The sequence below is a fragment of the Poecile atricapillus genome, chromosome 6 (genome assembly GCF_030490865.1).
Source record: "Poecile atricapillus isolate bPoeAtr1 chromosome 6, bPoeAtr1.hap1, whole genome shotgun sequence".
Classification (NCBI taxonomy): Eukaryota; Metazoa; Chordata; class Aves; order Passeriformes; family Paridae; genus Poecile; species Poecile atricapillus.
The window spans coordinates 7,868,576-7,892,436 of record NC_081254.1 but is presented as its reverse complement, the minus strand read 5'-3'; the positions used below and the strand labels follow the sequence as shown (position 1 = coordinate 7,892,436).

Genomic DNA, 23,861 nt, shown 5'->3' with positions numbered 1-23,861 from the left:
TTGTACTTTCGGTTTCCATTGCTCTCTTCTTGGTCTTGATCTAAATATATGCACTTGCTCCCATGTAAAGGTATGATGATTTCTGCCTCTCAGATCCTCTCAAACTCATCTAGGAAAAGAGCATTAGTACTGGGAACAGTGAAGTGCCCTGCCTTGGATGTAAGGTGCTGTGATCATAAACTACCACAGTAAACAAAAAATAGCTTTGTACTACTTGTGTACAGCATGATGTACTAGCACCAGTGCTTGGAGTGCTGGCCCAGAAACTGCTCTCTGTACAGTGGGGAATGCTGAACTGTTATCAAAGAGAGCAGTGTTCAGTTCGGTGCCTCAGCATCTGTCTGGTGCTAATCTTCCTCTCTTTTCTACTCTTAGCTTCTTCTTTTCTTCCTTAAATGAGTAAAATCAAGCTACATTGCAGTCTTCTGGAGAAGACACTGTCCTCTGCTGGCAGCCCTTGAGGCTTAGTGAAGAAATGTTGCATAAATACTCTGATCACAGGGCCAAGCAGTATTTTTCATCTTTGAGCACAGTGTACCAGCATACCAGCTTGTGCTAACATGGAGGGAAACTGGACTTAGGCATACAATTATGTGTCATTCTCAGTGGTCATGCCAGCTTGTTAAACCATGACATGAAGAGAGATCAGTGCCCTGTGGTGTGACACTGAAAGATACACACCCAGCAATTTCTCTATACTTAAGGTAGAAACAGTAGTGGCAGAGGGTGTGCTGTTGGGCATACCCTAGAGTTTTGCAATACACTGTGCACATATTTGTGTGGCCTGAGCTTTCAGGATTCGGCCCCTTCCCATAGGATCTTTTAAATGGGGCCTATACCTTGAGTTGGTTAAAGGAATGGGTCCAATTCAGTACCTTAGCATACAGTCAGCAAGGGTTTATCATGCTCTTGATCACAACCCACTAACAGTGAGGGTGGCAAAACTGTGGCTGGTGCAAGCCCAGGAGAGCCCTCCATTAGCTGTGGAGAAGTCCCTCTGTTAGAAGCACACTGGTGATTTGAGTTTACCTAGTTTGAGGTTTTTGTGTTGAAGCCTAAATTTAGGACAAACTCACATTAACTAATTTTAATACTGCTGCTGCATGAGGTGCTGTCTGAAGTTACTGTCACTGGTGAGGATAGCCAAGGCTTGCCTCGATGCTCTAAAACAGCATCTGGACTTCAGGTCCATTTTTTTCCTCCCTAGGTATATTAACATAAAACTATTGGCATGTATTTTGCGATACCTCTCCTTTGTCACTGCTATTGCCAGGTATGCCCCACTGCAGTTAAATGTGGCCTGACACAATAAACTGAGCCAAGCCTGAAGTGCTGTTAACACCTGACATTTTTTTACCTTGCTGCCAGCTTTGCAGTGGGCTCTGGCTGCACTGCAGTGACAGCAAAACCCCGAGCATGCCCCAGTCACTGTACAGCATCCATGGGTATTGCTGTGTGGCCATGGTAGGGCTGAGGGGAAGGACACCTCTCTGATGGCAGCACTGGGACATCTCTATGGGGAGTGGGATGAGATGGCTCCTAAATGCAGTAACAATCATTGTAACCTGTACTGGTGCGGATATAGATCTTTCAGTCTACAGAGTGTGTGGAAGTGTGGTATAGGCAATCCCCTATGTCTGGAACTACATCACTGGGTAGGATGGGGGAAATCTGGGCAAGGGAATGGTTTTGAAACCCTCTTCAATGCTGCAAATTGGTAACAGTCATGCAATTCTATAACAGATAGTATCCAAAATTTTCTTTTAACTGCAAAGAGTTGTTCCTTCAGGAGTATAAGCCATTTGCTGTTTCCAGATTTTTACTCTATTTCCTACAGAAGTTAAACAAAAATGTTGGAAGTGTTGAAGCAGATGAAATGTATTTGAATTGTGCACAGTCTGAGTGATGTAGCTACAGCATGAATTGTCTTGGAGAAGATGGGAAAATGCTATCTAGTCTAAGCTTCTGTACTTTACCTGATATAAATTAAAAAGATTTGGAATATAATATGACGCAGTAATCCTATACAATCTTGAATGCAAATGTGAGAACACCTTTTTCAATAGCTAGGCTTTGGAGTTAACAATTACAGTTTAGATTTTTATTCAAGTTAAGCCATAAATTGTCCTTAGGGTTGATGCATCGTTGCCGCTTTAAAATTTGAGAGAAGGCGTGCCATTCATTCATGTTGAACTGTGATAATTGTTATCTTCATCTTGAATGTTTTTTAAATGTAAGATAAATATCTTAGACTTATGAAAACAAAGACTGTAAGAAAGTATAATTTTGGGACAATTGGAAGTTGTCATAGTTTAGCCCCAGGCAGCTACCAAGTACCATGCAGCTACTTGTTTACTCCCCCACCAGCAAAAATGAATGTTTGAAATGGTGATCTCTCCAACCCTCCCTATTTTATTTCAGGTTTATGACTCCGACTGTTGTGACAGCATTCTTCTGGAACTGCGGGAATATCTGCCAAAATACTTTGGTGTCTGGTCACCACCTACTGCACCAAATGGTACTGTTCTAATTTTATCTCTTAATCCAAACCTCCTGGAAAAAATTTTCTGGAGACTAATTTTTGGCAGTTGTGAGCTTCGTAGGGTGTTTTTTGGAGTTGTTTTGGAACCCACTGGTGTTCCCTCTAACAACTGGTTCCAGTTTGCAGTCCTGTGGCTGGATTAGGTCTTTGGAGTCTTCCTCCCACGAAAGATGGGATGTGGCCGTTCGTACAACAAAGGTCTCCTGAATAGCTGGTCCTGATGCACATTGCCCCAGAACTCCTACTCTGGATGGGGCCATGGTGGAGGAGTGGGCTGCTTGCGTGGTTATGTCCAACCAGGTGATCGAAGCAGCATTTTGTGGGTATGGAAGAAAGGAAGGATGGATACTCTGGTATTGAGAAACCGCTCAGACTATTCACTGAGTCTTCACAGAAGTATAGCGAATGTCATTTATTTCTATCTCTGGCACACTTTTATAGGTTCTGACAGGGTCTGCAGGCTTAACAAGCTACTATTGGCTAATACGTATTGTTTACATTCTTTTTCCTGTACACAAGGCTTTGTTTTTCTTTCATTCTTGCTGCTTCAGGAGAGTTTCAAGGACATTACCTTTAATATTGTCACTTATACCAACGGCTGGTTTGTGCAGAAAGGCTTTTACTAAAATATCATGCCCACCCTATGTTAAAATAATCTCTACACTCTGGGGCTGAGGAAGCATTCAAACTGCAATCTGCTACTGTTTCTCTATAGAGGTTGAATCCCATCACTGTGCTTTACCACCCAATTTATTTCAGCAGGTGCTATGGTGGGGAGTTCTGCTTGTCATCCTCTGTTACTGGTTTGAATGAAACAAACATCTAGTGTCTTAAAATTTGTGTTTGTGTAACATTAGGAGTCAGAAGGAAAAGGGTGTTTTGGAAGAACAATTGGAAGATTGTCTCTTCAAGAGAAAATAGATGGGGTTCTATTAGAAACTAGGTTTTCTTCTGGAGACTTTTTTAATTCTCTAGTGAATTAATGACACTAGGGACATGGAGCTTCTGGAACACAAAGAAACAAAGGGATACCATGGAGTCTATTTGAATATGTGGGCACCAAACTAAACGCCATGCTCCTTTAAAATAACTGTCTTCTTCTGCTTATGTTGTCACTTGATAGACTTGTTTTCCAAAGCAGTAGTAAGACAGTATCCAAAGACATGGTGTTACATCGACAGGAGAAAATGAAAGGAAGATTGTGGTAGTACCAACAGTTTCTTAGCTCAGATTTACCTTCATGGTTTCCTGTTTGGCACTAACTCAAATAGCTCTACAAGAGCTATCTTTTTCCTTTCCTCACAACTTAATGTGTCTTGGAGTTCACTTAATATTCCCTCTTAATTGCAAATATTTTTTTTCTATTTGCAGCATGATCTTAAGATGTGAAAATATGTGGTCTAACCAAGGGACAGTAATTCAACACATTGCTCATTTTGCTTTGAGGATTCAAAAGCCCTGTGCACCATGGGGCTGGATTTTGGAAGTTTGCCACCAGTCATTCAGACATAGGCAGTAGGAATAACTGTTTAAAGGAGGAGAAACATTTGATTTTGTTTGCTTTGCTTCTTGAAAAGGCTGTACACTGTCATGTGCCCTCTTCACAGAAAGCTGTGGTGACCATTCAACCAAAACACTGCACTGCCAATTCTGTTATCTATAGTATTCTGTATCTATAGTATTGTAGTCTTGATAGAAATCAAAGTCACTGGAGATGATGTAGCTTAGCAGAGTGTATGTGTATCTTGTTCTTAAATGTAGATTGAAGATATATTTGTATGTTTGCTGCAGTCTTGACCTTGGAAACCTGAAACCTGACCTTTCCCTTGGCAATCACTGCTCTGCAGGCTCTGGGATCACAGCTCTGTACAACCCAGTAGTAGTGAACCCAGTAATTTCCTATTGTTACTAAATTGGTCATAGGTGACTTCTGAAAAAAACAAAAAACCAAACTTACTCTACTCTCGATTTGTGACAGTCTCTGAGTTTCAGGTAAGGAGGAACTGCAGTTTGTAAGGTGAAGAGCATAATTTTTTGCCCTAGAAAAATATTTAGAGGGAAGCATCAGCATTCTATACTGAAAATATAGGTAAATGGACGAAATTTCTAGGTAAAAGAGGTGAAATGTACAAAATGTAAATGAGAATGTAGGAAATGTGATAGAAAGGCTGGACTCCTAGTATCAATACAATTTGTAAAATAATTCCCATTCTGCTGAAATCAGATACCCAGTAGTACTGCAGAGGAAATGGAGGTAGAGGTGGGATGCTATTTTCCTAAGCTCATCTAAAATGGGTTGGATTTGAAATTCAGCTTCACTGGCATTGTGGATATTTGGAGTTTATTCAGGAAGCAGTGGAAAAGTTGTTACAAAGTTATAGGAGCCATCCACTACTGAGTTTTGTGAGTGTGACTACCTAGTTATTGCCTGTGGTTTTTGGGTTTTTTTTAAAGTAACTTCATTGCTGCTCATTTCATACTGTTACCTAATTTTGTTACCTGAGAGCAGGACACATATAACCCAACTTCAAACCTTTCTTTTCTTCCTTTGTTGCTGCAGGCAATTGAGACTCTTCCCTGCTTATTCCTATGTTTTGAGAGATGTCTCCTAAGTTATAAAAAGAAATCAGATGCCTTAAGTGATTTTTGTCTCTTCTGTCTCCAGTGAGGACTGAATGCACTGGCATGTCTGTGCTGAAGTCTGCAGTGGTTCATGCCATGGATACTTGCTGAATTTTGGTGGTCTTTTAGTTTATCTTCTTCTGGACTGTAAAAATATGTAAATAATATGTTAAGTCACACCTTCCTGCCACTGGTAAATAGAGAAGGGCAGGGCAAATCTCTGATGAATGATTTATTTAAATCCTTGAAATGTATGGTCAAGACTATCTAGCAATGCAAGTTTTAATATAAAAATCGTTATGAATACCTCTCTCCATGGGGGTGTTTAATTGAATCTAGTTTCAGATGGCAGATGCAACATTTCGTGAAGCAAACTGTGTTAGCAGGGCACTACATAATAATTTAGAAAGTCTAAATTGCTTGAAAAATCTGCAGGTTTTGTTTAATTAAGCAAGGAGAAGGGAGGAGAGTGCCCTAGTTACCTGGGCTGAGGTGCAGATTCACTGAAGCCCTTGCAAAGGACACTTATGGTCAGAGCTTCAGAGACTTGCAGTAGCTGAATTGAAAATGGAGAGCAGTTGATATCTGAGGCTTAACTTTGTTTTCCTTAGTCTCAGTGCTTGGAGGTATGATAGGGGTAACTGCTGGAAGTGAAAGTTATATATGTACCAGTATTGTGAAGCTGTTTCATTAGACTATTGACTACAGTGCAAATAGGCACCAAACAGTGACAGGAAAAATGGGGTGTAAAAAATTGATCCATTTGTTTGAAGCAATAATGAGAAAAAGTAACTTAGTATGGTGCTTTATCTGGGTGGCATTGCTCTGCCAACAAGGCCAGACAGCTTTGTGAGAGCAGAGAGGTGTGTTAACAGATATAACAGGCCTGATTCTGAGCTAATGGTTAACTAACAAGAAATATTTAATTCCAGAAAGTGGGAGAGAGATGAGAAATCTCTGGATAATTTACAGGCTCTGCCAAATAATGAGTGTTTCTCAGGGTTGGTGTTATCTACAAAGGTAATTTAATGCCTAATTTTTAAAAAATAGTTACTGTTACATTTTTAGGAGGTCGATAAGATAGTCTGGTTTAAGAAATCTGAAAAGGATGGGGAACAACAAAGTGGCAGATATTTAGAACTGTTAAGTATTTGGGAGGTGCTGAATGTATGGATAAAAAGTGGGAAAGAGACCATTGAAGTAGAGGACAGCAGATACCCATGGGTACTACTTTCTGTATGGTTTTATTTTAGGGCTGATGAGAACATTGCATCTAAACAATTTGTTTAATTTTTTTATTTCTAATACTTTGATTCTGGAGTGCTTGCAACATGCTCCAAAGTATTTTGGAATGGGTGAAGGACTGCAGCCCTTCTCTGAAATTTTTTGTATTTACTGTCTTTCTTCACCTCCCATGTAAACCTGTGGCTCTTTGCTTTTGAGAGCTATGTACTGAAAACCTGGAACTTTATTTAGTTATTTTCTGCATTGTTTTAGACTGATGACACAAATCTGTTGATTGCAGTGATTTCTGTAATATGCAAAAAGAGTCAGAAAGATGACACTTAGATTTTTTTTTTTAATAAGAGATATCTAACAGATTTTATGGACTCCCCAGGTACTGGTAGTGGTTTCTCAAAGTCCTGCAAAAGCTCTGCTAGTATCTGACTGAATTAGACCTCTGTATAACAGCTTTGAAGAGTGAAAGTAGCACCTGCAATTCAGGTGATACAGAATATGTTGCCTGGTAGGGGGAGTATTTGTCCTGCTTCTCCTTTCAGGATATTCAGTGAGCAAATATGGAGTATGTTGGCTGCCTAGGACTCCTCAAAGTCAACTACAAGTTATTTCAGCTTGGATGTATTCCTGCAGTTGCAATTAGTGGGTGAGCTAGTCTATAATAAAACTTTTTGCTGTAGCTAGATTGATCCTGTAGCCCACAGCATACTGAAAGCTGGTGAAGTGAGTTAGTAGAAGAGTAGTTTTGTTTTGTTTTTAAATTAGTATATTGGTTTGACATGTTTTTCTGAAAATGACTACATGAACAAAATTCCTAGTTCTATTTATACAGAAAACAGGCATCTAGGGATTAAATCAAACCTATTTAAATTAATACATACATACTGTGTGAAAAAATAGAACATTAGATCATGATGGTGTAAAAACTGAAGCTCTCAGTAGGACTTAAAGTAGTAAAGTCCCTTTCATTTCTTTTCCTTATACTTAATAAGTTTCTACTTATTAAGTATATATGAAATGTTGCTTGTTTGTAGGAGAATGGATTCCAAGTAAACGTTGCCCCTGATGAGTTGCAGCTGTATAATTACCAAAGAGGAGGAGTAGCCTGGCCTTAATGGATCACACCTATGTCCAATGAGGATGGGTGTTAAAAAAGGGTGGGTTAGCTCGTTGAGAGGGTTTTTTTATGTGTTGGGTTTTTGTGGGTTTGGTTTTGTTTTGTTTTTGCTGGCCCTGCTGTGAGTTGGAGTCTGCTGGGAGTTGGCACCTGCAGTTAGAGTCTGCTAGGGCCTGTAGCCAGAGTCTGTGAGTAGTTGGAGTCTGCTGGCAGTGCTGTCTACTGTAACACTTGTTCACCTTATTTTGACTCAGACTGGTTTTGTCACCTGTCTGTACAGCTTTCAAACAAGATACTTTGTGCCTCTTTTAAAACTTGATCTAGTTTTGCTTTCTCTCACAATCCCATTTTAGATCATGCTGCAGGAATAGGGTATAATACAATTTTTTTTTGTATTCAGACTGTATTAAAGCCAAAGAAATCATTTATGGAAAAGGCTGTACTGGAAAGAAAAGCAGACTTGAAGTTTGTGCCTGGCGACAGGTGGATTTACAAACCACATATGAAGAATGAGACGAGACCAGTGTTGATGCTGTGTGTTGCCTTGGCTATGCTGTGTCCTGGCAAGGCCCGGAGGTGTGTGCAGCTGTCTCCCAAGCAGAGCTGTCTGGGAGAGGGTGGGGTATCAATGGAAGTCCATTTCCTTGTTGTGTTCTCATAGTGAGTGTGAGGGTCATGCTGGTAATGATAAATTTCATCAGGTTTTAGATACTCCTTTAAATCTTCAGGTACTCTAAGTACTTTTGGGGTTTCCTTTGTCCAGCCACCCTCCCAAAGCGACTGTTAGAAGTGGATGAAAGGCAGCCTGGGATTCCAATAACGTTTCCTCCAAAAGGTGTGCTATGAGAAATGAGTGCAGATGGGAGTGGGATAAAAAGAAGCAAAATGAGCTGCACTTCAGCCCCTGAAGGCTAGGACTGGAATGCTTGCTTCATTTTTAAAATGACACAAGAGACCATCTGAATTACAAAACCAGCCACACAGCTGCAAAACCTGTATTGGAATGTGGTTAGTAATACTCTGTGACATGGTAATGACTTAATAAAAGCTACTCATAGATTTTATCTGGGCAATAATTTGAATGCTAGCTTAACATGTTAATTGTATAAAATTTTCTAAACAATAAAGCATTTGGATTTTCATTGCAGTAGAATTTGTGGGTGTCAGTGATCATGATTTAGTCTGTATTCAGAGACAAATTTGACTCTTAAAGAATTCATGTGATGTTAAGTTTTAAACTATTCCCATTCCTCCACAGGTATTCAGCAGAAGCTATGTAATTATTCTGCTTTGACCCACTGTTAACAAAAGTCTTGGTTTTTTGACAGATATATATCTAAAACTGGAAGATGTGACCCGTAAGTTTAATAAGCCATGCATAATGGATGTAAAAATAGGTAAGAAAAGTTATGATCCATATGCTTCAGCAGAGAAGATACAGCAGCAGGTCAGCAAGTACCCCCTGATGGAAGAGATCGGCTTTTTGGTTCTTGGAATGAGGGTAAGAACTTGTGTTGTCTTCACTTTCAGTTTATGCTTAGGCCTCCTGTCCCACACCAGGTGCAGCAACTGGTTTTCCTAGCAAAGAACATTCCTCTTGAGTTTTACATACAGTGTTAATGTCTTGGTAGTGCTGGTATTAGCTGTCATGTGAAATCTGTTCCAAAGCACTGCTCTGCTTCAAAACAATTATTTAACTTGGCTGAGTTCATTCGGGCGAGCTATTTGCAAGCTGGGTACTGTATATGTGTACAAGAGAGGGGCTGGGTGTTTAAAACTGAATATAGTTGCAATTAATTCTTCACAACCACAACAGATATTTAAGATTGTGAAGAGGATTTTTGTGTGTTTCTTTTTTTGCAGGCTTATATCAGAGATTTATATACCAAACCAGTTTTTATAATAATTTAACAATGAGCTGTATCCTCCACATTTTTCATCTTGATGCTCTGTTTTTAAATGAAAATAATTTTACATAAGTTTTCTATTTAGGGAAGAATAAGTAAGCTCTCAGAGGTCATGCATATAACCATGAACAGCTGCTGATGTTTTGCAGAGGCGATGCATATAGTTGTGAACAGCTGCTTATGTTTTATGTTTTAAAAAGCTTTCCATCAAAAGGAAACTTCCTTTGATATTTACAGACTCAAGGAATGGCTGTCAGGGGAAGGTTAGTTGGGCATGCAGTCATCCCTATTAACTCTTAGTACTCTTAAAAATACTGAGTCAATATGTGTATATTGGCTACTTTAAAACTTCAATGTAAAGAAAGACTGTACAGAACATTTGTGGCTCAGTAAGAGAAATACATTGATGTTACTGAGCTCCTGATGGAATTCAAAAATTTTCTGCAGTGATATAAAGAAATAGTTTTCCTTTTGACGTGAGATTTTTGTTTTTCTTTTCACACACATAGCCAGGGCTCCTCAAGCTCTGCATCAACATGCATAAATGGCTGGAGACTTTGATAACCTTCCCCTTTGCTGTTCAATAGCAACAGCACAGCAGCCAGATTGCATCATTGTTCAAGATAATTCTAGTATCTCTGTAATGTTTTGTGCAGAACTGCCTAGCCTCCCAGCCCTTAACTCTGCCTTGAGGTAAGCTACTATAGAAATTATAGTGGTCATGAGTAGTAATTATGTAAGCCTATGAGCAAGAATGTGGGAGTTAAGTCAAAAAAGAGTCAGTTTGGATGGAAAAGGTTAGAGATTATAACTTTGGATTTAGTTTATGTCATTATGTAACCTTTCTTATCTTATTTGTAGAACAATGTACTTCATGTCCTTTGTTTCATGTCAGTGCAGAAGGAATGATTGCTTCTATGGTATGCTTGTGACTATTGTTTCTAACATTGTCACTTGTGTGTCTTTGTCCTATTGCAGTATTTTTTTCAATCCCTTAATTCAGACTGGATGTATAATGATGATTGTCCCAAGGAATGCAGTTTTCCATCCAGTGTTTAACTAGATGAGATTTGCATTTTTGCCTTTGGCATCCAATTGCATGTTGGAAGCTGTTTTCCACAGAGAATTTAAAAGGTTCCTTCTGCCTTCACACTGCACTTGGCAAAGTCTGAATTCACAAGGCGTGTCTCTGCCTCTTCATTATGGGTTGTTTCAGCCTGTCTGCTTGCTTTATTTTTGCAACATTCTGGCCATAATATGAAACACTCCTACATAGATATGTACTGCCCAGAACACCTCATGTGTTGGATGAAGGTTGTTCCTGTTTGCTGGACAAAACATGATGTAACAAGGAAGTACAGGGGTTGGTTTTAAACTCTCCATTCAGTGTTCTTTTACCACAGAGGTGGGTTTTAGTGGTAAGTTTTTACAAGACCAAGAAGGAGAAGGCCAGGAAAAAGAGAATGTTGCTACGCTTTTTCTAAAGCACCCGTCTTATGAGTTGTCATGAAGAGATACAAGGAAAAAAGTGTTATTAGGTGGGGGTTTTACCCCAAAATCTATTTACGGTGTTTTTTTTACCCCAGAGGCTATAGAAGCAGCTTTTTCTTATGCATTGGTAAGCAAGCAGTCATCTGTTCATATGTAAAACATGTATGGTGTGTCCTTAAAAATAGGATTCTGCTGTCTAGCCCAGCATTAATTTATGTACACAGTTCTGGCATTTGACCTGTATTTAGCTTAACACACTGAGTAGACAGAATAAATGCATGGAAATACACTTAGAAAGCACAGTTATTTTAATAACATAATTTAAAAACAATTCTGTATTTAGTGGAGAAGTTCCTTGAAGTTCCTTTCTTTAATAGATGTCCCTGGATCCCTGGAAGTGCCCAAGGTCGCGTTGGATGGGACATGGAGCACCTAATTTAGTGAAACATGGCCCTGCCCATGGCAGGGGATTGGAACTGGGACGTCTTTAAGGTCCCTTTGAAACCAGATTGTTCTAGGATTCCATCAGAATGGACATGATTTGTTATGAAAGTAGTTAGAGTTTATGTAGAAGTTGGAAGTCTCAGGTACCGCTGCAGTAGCAAAAATACAGATTGTAATTGTCATTTGGTTTCTGTAGTAGACATACAAAACAATTAAGAAATCACTTCGCGGCACAGGCAGTGTTGAATACAGAGCATTCTGCATGCTATTGAGTACAGGCACAATGAATTTAAAAGTGAATTTTCTAATCTATAGCACACGATTTTCAGGATATTTTCAAATTGACTGTAGCTGACTCTCTTTTATGAGGTTTTGTGAACTCTTTTTAGTATTGTGGTAGTTTTCACAAGTTAGTAATAAGATTTAGAAGGGAAGTTGGCATTAAATCTTGCATCTAGTTCAGATTCTTGTACACAAAAAAATTACCAGAACTGGAGTTTTTACATTTATAAGTCTAATTCAAGCTTTGATGCCTAAGAAAACAGGAAGACAAAGCAAAACAAAACCTAAAAGAAAACAAACAAAAAATCCATGAAATGAAAAAGAAATAAAACCCTAACCCAGAGAAACCAGATGAAAGCTCTGAAAAAAAATAAAATCTGGCAAGCTGGAGCAGGTGGTATTTTATTACATAAAATAAATTTATTCTAATGAGATGCTTCATAGAAGTTCTGCGAGTCTAAAACTATGGTATTAAGTTATTTTTAAGATGGTTCATGATTTAATTGCTGTGTTGTAGTTTATTTTATTTAGGAGATTAATAGCCTGCTTTTTCACTGGTTAAATTTTAACAATTTCATTCTACAACTTTTTTTTGTAAGGACTTGACTAACACTTCATATTGACTGTCAAAGCATTTGGCAGTGCTCTTAGTCATATCACTCATTCAAAGTAGTCCAGAGGAACAAGGAAGCAAAATGGTCAGAGTAATATCTAAGTATAGTCTTGGAAATGAAGGAGCAGGGATGCATCCCTCCTGTGCTGAATTTTCAAGGCAGCAGCAAGCAGAGATGTGTGTACTTTCATCACTTGTCGTCTAGCAACAATAAATTAAGTTTCAAAAGGTAAAAATTAGTGAATGACATGTTTAAATAAATGGATTTGGATAACTGGGCATGCTCTCAGCAGCAGTGGTAATGTGAGAGCATTACTATAAAGCAGAGATATCAAATAAGAGAATGTTTTTAAACAAAAATTCTCCCTTTATTATTTTTTTCTTCAAATCCTTGCTTTGCTTTCTTTTTGAAAAAGAAAAAATAAGGCCTGTTGAAACTCTTTTAGATCTTGCACTGTGGCAGGATAAAGGGCCTGTAGAGAAACCTGGGTTACTTGAGCATGAAGGAAACATGCATTTATATTGGGACAGTCATGGGGTACAGGCAGAAGTGGGTGGGTGTGGGTCTTGGCCTAGCACCAGGAGGATCCCTGCAGAGCTGGAGGATGGATACTTGTGTTGGATGTGCCTAGATGAGTTGGGATGCCACCTGCTTATTCCTGCTTTTAGCTTGTGGCTCTAGCTTCGGTAGCAGCTGGGTACTGACCTTCAGATGCTCTCAGGATTGCAGAGGTGCCTTATTGTAAACAGAAACTTCTGTGTTATGTCTAAACATTCACTCACCCCTATCTGTAGGCAACTGGTAGGTGTATTTACAGAAAAAATCTGAGGAGTGGGAAGCTTGGCACAGTTGAGTCTGGATGCCTCAGCATCAGAGCATGTATTTTGAATCTCTTTGTCCTTGCTTAGGACACCAGATCCCACACTGCCCTTGTGTGGGGTGTGCAGGGGAGCAGGGATGGGCATTGGGAGCTGCACAGGAAGCTGCTTTTTAGGCACCATGGGAATGCCAGTGCCACACAGGTCTATACTGTGCATGTTGCCGAGTCTGTCCTCGCTCTCCAGGTGCTCTGTAGTGTTCTACAGGCCTGCTCAAAATAGGTTGGGGCTATTTTTCCCACTTTCAGTGATGTGGATTAGCAGATTTTTTTTTGCAGATTTGAAAGAACTCTGCAAATTACTGAATAGGGATTTTTATTTGTGCCAGTAGTATCTCCCCCAGATAGTGCTTGAACGTGTATTTAAATTGTACTTTCTGGAAGTCAGGGAGTTGCCACAGTATTTGAACAGTATATACATTTTTCTGCCTTACCATGGACATTGGTACTTGTAACTTTTCTCTAAAAAAATCCGTTTTGTTTCTCTCATTCTGCTGCATTTCTTCTGTATTTTTCTTTTTCTTCCTGGATTTCTCAGCCTCCTTTGGACTGAATTCTTTTGGGATCCTCCCTTGTGGGGAGCCCTGCTTATCTCAGTTCTTATGATTTGAAGAAAACTCCTGAGCTCATTAGAATCTTGTTTCTCGTGTTTATTAAAAGGTCATCACAAAACTTGACAGGTCTTTCTAGACAGGCTGCACAAGGTTATATCTTTGTAATCTGGCACCTTTCTTTCTTCTGATGGTACAACAAGGCCTTGTGGTGTACTTCGTGTCTGATGCACAAAATGGCCCTGAAGTACACAGTTCTTTTATCTTTATACCTATTTTTACCCAATTAACAATAGACACGTATATTATTTTTCCTAATGACCCAATGACCCCTCACCTATGTGCTGTACTGTGGCATTTTCTGTCCAATCACTTACTATTACCAAAAAACCTCTAGGAGAAGAACATAAAGAAGAAAGAAGAAGGGACAAGAGACAACACCCTAAATCCTCCATCTTGTCTCTTGTTCTCTAACTTTTTCACCCAGTGATTTAAGAAAATTTTCTAGTCTACACACACTTTTAGCTTTTTCTATCTGACTTTAACATTTGTTCTCATGTATCACCATGAAAACATGCTCATGAATTTCATGTTATTTGAAATTCAGTGTTTTTCTGGATCTTCAGAAAAACACTGAATTTCACCTTGCCAGAAACAAGGGCACACACTCTGTATCTCAGACTCCAACAGTACTGAACTACCATAATTAACATTACATAACATTTGATATCTGTTTGCCTTTGGTTTAATGTCCTAAAGTTGAAGATGCAAAGTTTCAAATTCTGTATCTTTGCTGAGACCTTGCAAGGGTTGTGCTTCTTTAAAGATTGTGCTGGACCAACTTCTTATTTTAATTCAAGGTTTCCATCAGTCCAGAAATATCATATGAAGGAACTGCAACTGAAAAAAGGGTACAAAAAAGAAGGAACTGTATTTAAGAAAATGTACCAAAAGCTGTTTTGGTATGCAAACAGCAATGACTGAACGCCTGACAGGGAGAAAAAAGCCAAGTGCAGGTTTATAACATCTAAAGATCATTTCCCTCAACAGTTAATAGTCTGGATTTTTTGATGTGCTGCCCAGAGTCACTACTACTCCTAATTGTAAACTGCACCTGTTAGCTTGCTGGATTCCAGAGCCATTCATACAGGAAGCTAACTGAGTGGAAGCTACTTGCAGGCACAAGGAGAAGCACTGTCAACCAGAATAGCTCTGATTTTGCCTAGTAAGAACATATAAAAATGACTAATGAAGCAGGAGGGTTCTTATGGGCAGTGGTTTGTAGCTCATAGAAAGTTTTCTTTATCTTCCACTCAGCAGGAAACCTGCCACTGGATACAGAGGAAACACATAACAAGCTGTGGCAGGTGGACAAGGAATAAGATTTTCCTGCCTAATAATTTCTTGGCTGCTATTAAGGTTACAGATCTGACTTAATTTGTCAATATTATGACAGAAATGGGCTAGTACAGACAGCTGCAACAAGAGGGATACAGAAAAAGCTTGGTTCAAAGGCAAAGTGTCATTTTGGGAAGGGTTAATAGCAGATGATTGGTGGTGACCATGTGAACAAAAACACAGTAGAGCAAAAGGTCTGTCAAATAGGAAGCTGATTTTAGCCTCCTGTTCCTCTAGCACAGCCATCCCTGTGCTTGCATGGGTGAGGATGGAGCAAGGGCTGGTGAGAGATTGTTTCTGTTTGAACTTGGCTTTCAGCTCCCTTGCTTTCAGAATGAGGTGTAATGTATCTGTATTTGAGTGTGGCTTTCCAGGAATGTTCAGCTAGTCTCTTCCTGCAGTTGCATAGAGTCTCAAGGTGGTGGTAAGAGGTGTTTTTTGTGATTATGCAGATCTGTTGTCCTTTAATGCCACTGGCTGTAGCCAAGCCTCTTGGTGACTTAGTGCCTTCTGAGTGCACAAGGCAGTTAAACACATACATTAATTACACTCATGCTGTGGGTCTGGGACTTGGTGCTCTGTCATTGACTGTTTTGTATAGTTAAAAATACGCTGTTAATGCAGCATGAACATCCATCTGGCGTGGTGTTTGTAAGCTATATAGAAAGACATTTGGGGAATGGTTTTCAAATTATTTTTTTTTGTTCAAATTATAAGAAGAGGTGGGGTGGCTTCTTTGAGAAATCCAGTTCAGAAGCACAGGGTCTGATGTGCTGTTCCAGAGTTTCTTTGGAAAACAAAATGAGTTTGCAGATCTTAATCAGCATGTTTGAGCTAGTGCCCATGTCACATAAACCGTAGCTCCTCCAGGAAAAGGTATGGTTCTGGTAAACAAGACGATTTGGTCAGGTACTGCTGCAGTGCTGATGTCTGCAGAAAGCTGTTCCTGGGCCAGCTCCATGAGAGCACTTAATATCATTAAAATGAAGTCACAGCTAGTGAAAATTTAGTTGTAGTCATCAGACTTTTGATTCTCTTTCTAAGCAGTATTATTCTTTATTTAACTGCCTTTGACTTGTAGCTCTTTAAAAAGTTTTGAAACTTTTGGTATGTTTTTGAAGGATGCTTTTGTACCTGAAGTGTTTGCATAAGTAATCTTTGGGTATTTGCTGTACTTCTTTCTTGTGCTTTGGAAAAAAACCAGCAAAAACTCAGTGGAGAAAAATTACTGTTCGTGTGAAACCAAAATCACAGTTGTCAGATGCAGTTTTAGCGTAATTCATCTCTGCAATGGCCTTCTTCATTTCATAGACATTGAGGCCTCAGTTTCTCCAAGTATCGTAACAGTGTTTGAAGTTTCTCTGCTACTGAGCTCAAACATTTAGACTTACAGCTCTTTATTTTTTTAGAATAATGGGAACTGTTTGCTTCCCCTTCAGTTCGTGATTGGTGACTTAAAGTCGATTTCTATGCACTATAATTGAAGTTCCTGGAGAACTGGGGTTAGTTACTTCTATCTTTTTGTCAAAGTAAAAGCTATTTGAGACTGTTCTTCCCAGCTGCTTTGAAAAACAGGAGGTGGGGATCTGTATAATCGTACTGGATTTATTGTTGTTTGGATGGGGTAGAGACATTTCAGGGTGATGGGCTGTAATGAAAACAGGGAATTCTATTTTTTTTATTTAATGCTTCTGTACCATTCATTTTTATTGCTGCTGTTTCACTATTGTGGACTTCATTGGTTGGCTTCAGCAAGGATAAGGCCCCAGAGGAGAGATGAGGAGCAGGCACCTCAGTAGTGTGCCCTGACTCTCTTTAAGTGGGAGCCTCTCTGTTTACAGCAGTAAAGGGAGGGCAGGGCTGTGGATGGGGTGGGTGCCATAGGGATGAGTGGTCTGAACAAGTGCCAATCACCAAATTCCTGCCAGAGACAACTGCTTGCTTGGTAACACCATTATTTCTGCAAATAAAAATTGTCTACACTCTCATAGACAAATTATACTTGGGCCTTGCTGCCTTGCACATTTCTGCTGTGGAAATATTTCAGTGGGAGAGAAAATATGTCTATATGTCAAGCAGTTTCAAATTAAGTTCTTAAGCTTGTACAATTCCTGATATGGACAGAACTGTACCCATGTGAGTTGCCTCCCTTTCAGATGAGAGCTGAAGTACTGCTGTTGATGCTGGAACCAGCTTTTGCTTGCTTGCAAAAACTTGCTGCCATTTATTTAGTGCAGCCTTATTTGTGCTGACAGTTGCAGATGGGTCTTATGGAGCTGGGCCTTGGTGGTCGCATACAGTAATTCTTACTGTTTTGCTCTTGTGCTATTTAGTTTTATAGTTTCTAGAACTCAAAATAATTGCATTGAAATTTTTGCTTTGTTGTCTTACTGATTTAACATCCTCAGTAACGCGGATAAGGGTCTGATAGTTTCACATCTCAGTTGTGATTTGCAAGGCCTTCTGAAAGAGTTCCCTGTAATGGGTGCATTGCCTTTTGCCACCACCAGGATGTTTCTAACACAGGAAAGCATAGCTTGGAGCCCAAGGGCTGAAGGTAGAGTTTTGGAGAGCACTACAGTGCTGGGCACTGCAAGAAACATAAAAACTGTGAGAGCTAAATGTTTTGTGGCCTGTGAGGTGTCTCTTGCTCTGCAGAAATACTGGTGGTTTAAAATACATAGGGAGCCCCCTCCTTGCCTCTTTCAGGTGTACCATGTGTCTTCGGACAGCTATGAGACGCAAAACCAGCACTATGGAAGGAGCTTGACCAAGGAAACAGTAAAGGATGGTAAGTAAGGGGATTGGAGTGTCAGAACTTGGTGGGCTTGGGTTTTTTCATTTAAATACTTATTTATAGAACTGTTTGGGAAAAGTGGTCTGGGTGTTCCCGTTTCAAAAGTCCATTTTGTCCTCATGTCAGATGGTTCTTTGGCTGTTCCCTGTAGTATTTGAGCTGCCTGTCAATCAGAAATTAAGTGTGCAGTTGGCTGTAACAGCACTGCAGACTATAGGAATTTTCTCCTTGTGTCTCTTTTACTACTAATAAAGAAGAGAGAATTCTAGAATTCAACTTCTTTGCAGCTTTGAAACTATAATGAAATAAAAATACTTAAAAGTATTGCATGCTTTTATTATAAATTATTTTTTTGTCTGTAGTCTTCTGTGAATATCTAAGTGTATTTTGTATTATTTCTATTAGAAAGCTACTATGAAAGCATTTTTCAGTTCAAAGGACTTTATCAGTTGAAGTCAATCCATGTTGCTCTATATTAACAATGAACAAAAATGATGCCATCATGGGGCTGTTTGGTGATAATTATTGCAAACTAGTTATTAGACACCTGTTTATCTGTCCCCCAGCAAGGAACAGAAGGTGTATACATGAACACACTCATAATAACGAGCTTCTTAAGCCTGTTTATGCATGGAGAATTTAGTGGGTCCCTGCCCAGAACTGTCCAGACACTTGTTAAACTGACCTGGGAGCAGGAACCATGTTCATTTACTATGTGCTTGGTACATTTACTTTACTTACAACCTAATCCCAAGCTGTAGTATTACACAGCAGGTGATGTGACTGAAGGTCTTAGAGTTCTTAGGTTCACTTTGGGTTTAGTTAGTAATTGCCTGAACAGAAACTACCTGAATGGTGTCTATTCCTTCAAATAAGAGCTATTCTCATCCCCCCAAAAATAAAAATAATTTGTTTTCCATTCAGAAATTAAAATAATCCAAATGTATGTATTTCTTGCAGGCATCTCAAAGTTTTTCCACAGCGGGTACTGCTTGAGAAAAGATGTGGTAGCTGCCAGCATTCAGAAGGTTGAAAAGATTTTGGAGTGGTTTGAGGGCCAGACACAACTCAACTTCTACGCAAGCTCATTGCTGTTTGTCTATGAAGGTTCATGTCAAGCGACAACTGTGCGGTTGAGTGATGTCACCTTGTCAGAGAAGAGAAGGGTGCCCAAAGGCCTGTTAGCAGGTGGAGATGTATTGGAGTATAATAATAATATTCATGTGATAAATTCTACAGAGAATGGAAAAATTGAAGCCTCTGTAAGTAAAAGCTTGTCTGAATTTTATGCACTTCACAAAAAGGCATGCTCGAAGAGGCACCACAGTCAGCTCTCTCTGAAAGTTGAAAACTCAGAGCAAGACAATGTGTGGAAAACCAGCACATGCATTACACAGGAGCACCTAAATGGAAATGTTCTACCCCAACTGGAAAAAGTTTTCTATCACGTGCCAGCAGAGACCAAGGAAAGTGCAAATGTTGAAGTTCGAATGATTGATTTTGCTCATGTGTTTCCTAGCAACGCAAAGGATGAGGGCTATATTTATGGTCTGAAGAATCTAATCAGAGTACTGCAAAATATTTTGGATAACTGAATTCTTTGCTATGTTTTTTATTGGGGCCCAATGGTAAAGAGCAACAACATGAAGAATTTCTGCACTTGTAGTGCTGTATAACTGGGTTTGTATTGTTCTATATTTTATTTGTCTTTGTACTTTTGGTAGAAGGGTTTAACTTTTTTATAATTTCACTCAGGAAAAATACTGATAGTTAATTAGGAAGTGTGAAAGGATGAAGATATTTGAGATAAAGCAGGATGAGTAAATTAATAGAATGAAATTTATGTGGTTGACTTAAGTCCAAGAACAACCAGAAGCAAGGGTTATGTTAGTTCCTCTAATAACTTTAGCATAGATGATGTTTTTGCCCATTTAACCTTGACACTGAGCCGCATCTCCATTAAGAGGTTTAGAAAATAGACTGAAAGTCGTAAGGTGCAGGATTGATGTCTGCAGTACTGCCCTTGTGTTTACTGTATTTGAATAACTGGAGTAACTCTGCATGGAGAGAAATCCTGTTCTGAGTCAGCAGTCTCACCTGAAGCCAATGCATCCCAAAGTGCTTTTCCATGTCATGGGACAATGTTGTTCTTTCAGTCCTTCCCCCTTTGTGGACGTCTGTAGCCGATGTTCACCACAGATGAGCTATCACGTATTTTGTGTTGTGGTGCTAATAAAATGCTGGAGTACAATACCATAATAGGCTTGAACTGCACAACTTCTAGAGAAACTGTTTGTTCCTAAGTACAAGTGAAAGAAGGCAAATGCAAGATGTTCCAGGAGCTAATTTGGTTTAGGAGATTGTCAGTCTGTTAATGGAGTCTGATGCTGTGATTAAGGAAAATGTCTCACTGTTGTTTTTATAGCCCTGCTTTAACAACATTGCTTTAAAAAGCAAACTAATAGAATAGGGAAACAAGTGTTTTGGGTGAGTGTACAGAGCTCTTCTGGATGTAAGCCACTTGTATTTTTGCAGTGAGTGTTTGATGCTTCCACTGCTGGGGAGCACTGACTGGAACCACAAGCAATACAGGTGGAAGAGCCTCCTGTGAGATCATTTAGCCTTGGAGCCACTAGGTGTGCCACTGCTTGTGCCAGTGGAGCTGTGGCTCTCCCGTCCTGGGGCTGCAGAACCTGGAGGTTTCTTTAGTGACATACAGGCAAGCTGTGTTATTTGAAAGCTGTCCTATTTCCTTCCTTTTCACAAGAAAAATTCAACTTTTTTTTTTGTGTTGAATACTTGAGATCAGTATGATGTGTCCAAAGCAATTTTGGTGTATCTCTTCTGTATGCTGTGTATGTAGCTGTGCTGCCATGCATATTACAGTGAGCTGTATGAAAAGTGAGAATGGAAGAGTCTTGCCATCCCTAGAGTAAGATTTTAATGCTTAAAGCATTTCCAGGATAAAAATGTTTTAGAATGGATTTGGTCATTGGAAACATACATCTTTTTCATGTGGACTTAGTGACCCTGTGGCCTTGCTGCTCTCTCTGTATGATGTTCTTCACTATGCATTCAGCTGTGTACAGCTTGACAAGTTCATTGGACATCTGTTTTCTACATGACAAAGAGATTCATACTTTTCAAGCAAATATGCTTGAAATAATAATTTTTTTAATAAAGCTGAACTTTTAGCTCTATTTGAGAGCTAGGTTTAATTGGGAGAAACAGGGTATTACTGTGTATAGAATTACATGGTTTAAACTTTAGAGCTCATATTGGCCGATACATTCAAGATTGAAACCAACCTTTTAGTAACATGATATTTCAGAAGTATGGGGAAAGGGGCTTGCAGGAAGGGTGAGACCAGTGTGTAGAAAATTTTATGGGAAATACAGTGAAGTCTGATGGGGAAAGTACCAGGAAGAGAGGGACTTTTTTCCTACCTGGTATTTCTCTTGCACCTTATAGTTAATATATTCCCAACTCTCTGTGATTTAATTTAAGCCATATTTTAGAAAGAGTTTGTGGTTTTGATTGCTTTTTCACTGGTTTCTCTGTTATAATTTTGTTGTTCTATCCCGTAAATAGTCAATGCTAGAGTAGTCCAGACTGGTAGTGGCCTTGTATGATAAAGTTACAAGGTTTTATAAGAAAATATGGGCAAAACCATTTAAACATCATCATTTTTGTCCTCAGTAATTAATCTCTTCTGGATTTTAATCCATTTTGTACCAGAGAAATGAGGCATTTTCCTCAAGTCAGTTATTGGAAAATTAGTATGCACTTAGTACCATGCACTCACCTGTTTCTGCTTTAAGATACATGTCCTCGGTGTTTGAATGCTCTTTACGTTTTGTTTTGTTGGCTATGGCAGTATTTGTAACATGCCTGGAATATTGTCAACTTGTCAGAATATTTTGAATAAAAAAATTTTATCATGGTTTTTGTACCAGTAGTTATTATGAATGTATTTCTGATAATTTAAAATGTAGCTTAAGAAATAACAGTATTTTTCATTGGAAATTGTGTAAATAAAGCTTGCCATGGAGATGTTTGGACATAGTGCCAGCTGTGAGTTTGAGCCTGCAGAGGCCTTATTTATATTCACACTGTTCTTGCAGATTTTAGACGTGATGTGTCTTGTGTCTGAGCCAATTGTTTTCAGTTACAGTTGGAAATGTATTTACAGAAATCATTAGGCATTACAGATCATTCTACATTAAATGTAGAATTACATTTCTATGTAATTAGAAAATGAAGAGGGAGACAATGGGTCACTGAACTGATGTGTACTCTCAATGATTGATCTCCCTCTCTCTCAGCAACGCCCCTTTTGTTCTCTGGACAAAGTATGCAGGACAGGCAACCATTACATGGAAATCTTTACTGGAATGGTTATAAGGCTTGTAGATGTTTATGTCCCATAAAACAGTGGGTTGCTGCCCCAGCCTAGTGTGTAGCTGTTTGCTAGGCCTGTTGAGGAAACTGATGATTTTATGCAATAAGAGTTGGGTTTAGCAGAACCAACAGAACTCATGCAGCATTTTCACTCATGGACTCTGAGAATATAGGCTTCTGAAGCCTTTCTGCCTAGGTGATGTGAGAACTGGGCTTAGGCTTACCTAAGGAGAACTTGAGATGAATAAATTTTATGAAAAACATTTACAAATGTATTTTTGAATATGGGTGAAATTTGTTGCATAAATTGCATTGAAAGTTATTATGCCACTCTGAAATAATTAGAATAATTTAATCAATTTGTTTTATGAACTGGAGACTTTACTTGTAGTTGTGATTCTGATGAAACTTCAACTGTTTCATTTTTTTTCTACTGTAATGCATAACCAGAGCATTCTTTTCCATAATTGCACAATTTCATGGAGAACTTTGAAAAGTACTGAGTAGATTAGGAAATCACTAATTTCCATTAAATTGATTAAAAGAGTGTGTATGTTATTAAAATATTTCAGTGCATGTACTGTTGTAAGTAATGTTAACATGCCATGAATCTAGAACCTCAGTAAAACTTCCTCACCTGCATTGAGCTCCTGATCTGAGTCTGGATTGTGCAGAGTTCTCAGCTGTAACAGCAGCAGTGGTGAAGGAATGGCGCCACCTGGCCATATCAGATGTGCAAGAGTGTTTACATTAGGAACCTAAAATTATTGGAGTGACTTGCTCACTTCATGATGCGAAGCACAATCAAATGTAGGAAGACACTGGAAGAGTGAACACTCACATCCACAGTTGCTGTTTAAATTTAGGATTAGTTGTTCATTCTCCTAATTTCTAGGTTTTAGGGTTTTTTTCCCATACATTCAATTTCCTCCTGAGTGCCCTTGCCACAGGTGACATCATGATGGAAATTTGTATATCCTAAAAAGCTTTTGCCCTGTAACTCCTCATGAAGTGCCACTATTGAAAAACACCATAAAATACGTCAAATACTGTGGGAATACACTCTCCCCTGAACAAGCAGGAGTGGCTGCTGGTGGACAGCATGATTTGATGGGAGACTGGGTCCATAGGTTTTGTGTGAGTTCTTTACTCATGAGTGGAAGAGGATGTTCTGGAGGCAAGGTGAGTGACAGCCGAACTGTGTGGAGTTTTCCTTCCCTCACTGCAGTTCAGGTGGAGGTTTGGGTTTAAGGAGGTAGTACAGCAGAGAGCAGTAAGAGTTCCTAAGGAAACCTGAGCAGGACACTGGGTCCATGCTGTAGCACAGAGAATGGCTACAAGTAAAATACAAAGGCTGCAGATCTTTGGTTGTCCCACAGACAATATATATATTGTGCTTATTCTTTGGGTTAAGACAGGATGTTATCTGGGAAGTGCATTCATCACCATAGCCATGGGTGAAATAGTGTCTGTTTTTCATGTACACAGCAATCTGTAAAGGGAAGATGCAGTAGAAAATTGTCATCCAAAGGGAAAATATGTTTGAAAGGGAAAAATAAGCAAACTAAGGGTTGTACCA

At 39.2% G+C, this 23,861-nt stretch overlaps 1 protein-coding gene across 2 annotated transcripts in view; it reads left to right on the top strand.

Annotated features, from left to right (window-relative positions):
- IPMK (inositol polyphosphate multikinase) overlaps positions 1-21,942 on the top strand; it is a 48,692-nt gene extending 26,750 nt beyond the window's left edge. The window contains exons 3-6 of one of the 2 annotated variants that reach the window (XM_058840815.1): positions 2,422-2,518; positions 8,849-9,021; positions 17,794-17,875; positions 18,842-21,942. In XM_058840815.1, coding sequence (XP_058696798.1) covers positions 2,422-2,518; positions 8,849-9,021; positions 17,794-17,875; positions 18,842-19,476 — 987 coding nt within the window. In that variant the 3' untranslated portion in view covers positions 19,477-21,942. The remainder of the gene's footprint in view (positions 1-2,421; positions 2,519-8,848; positions 9,022-17,793; positions 17,876-18,841) is intronic. The other variant, XM_058840816.1, reaches the window with a different exon arrangement.
- Positions 21,943-23,861: the final 1,919 nt, after the last annotated feature.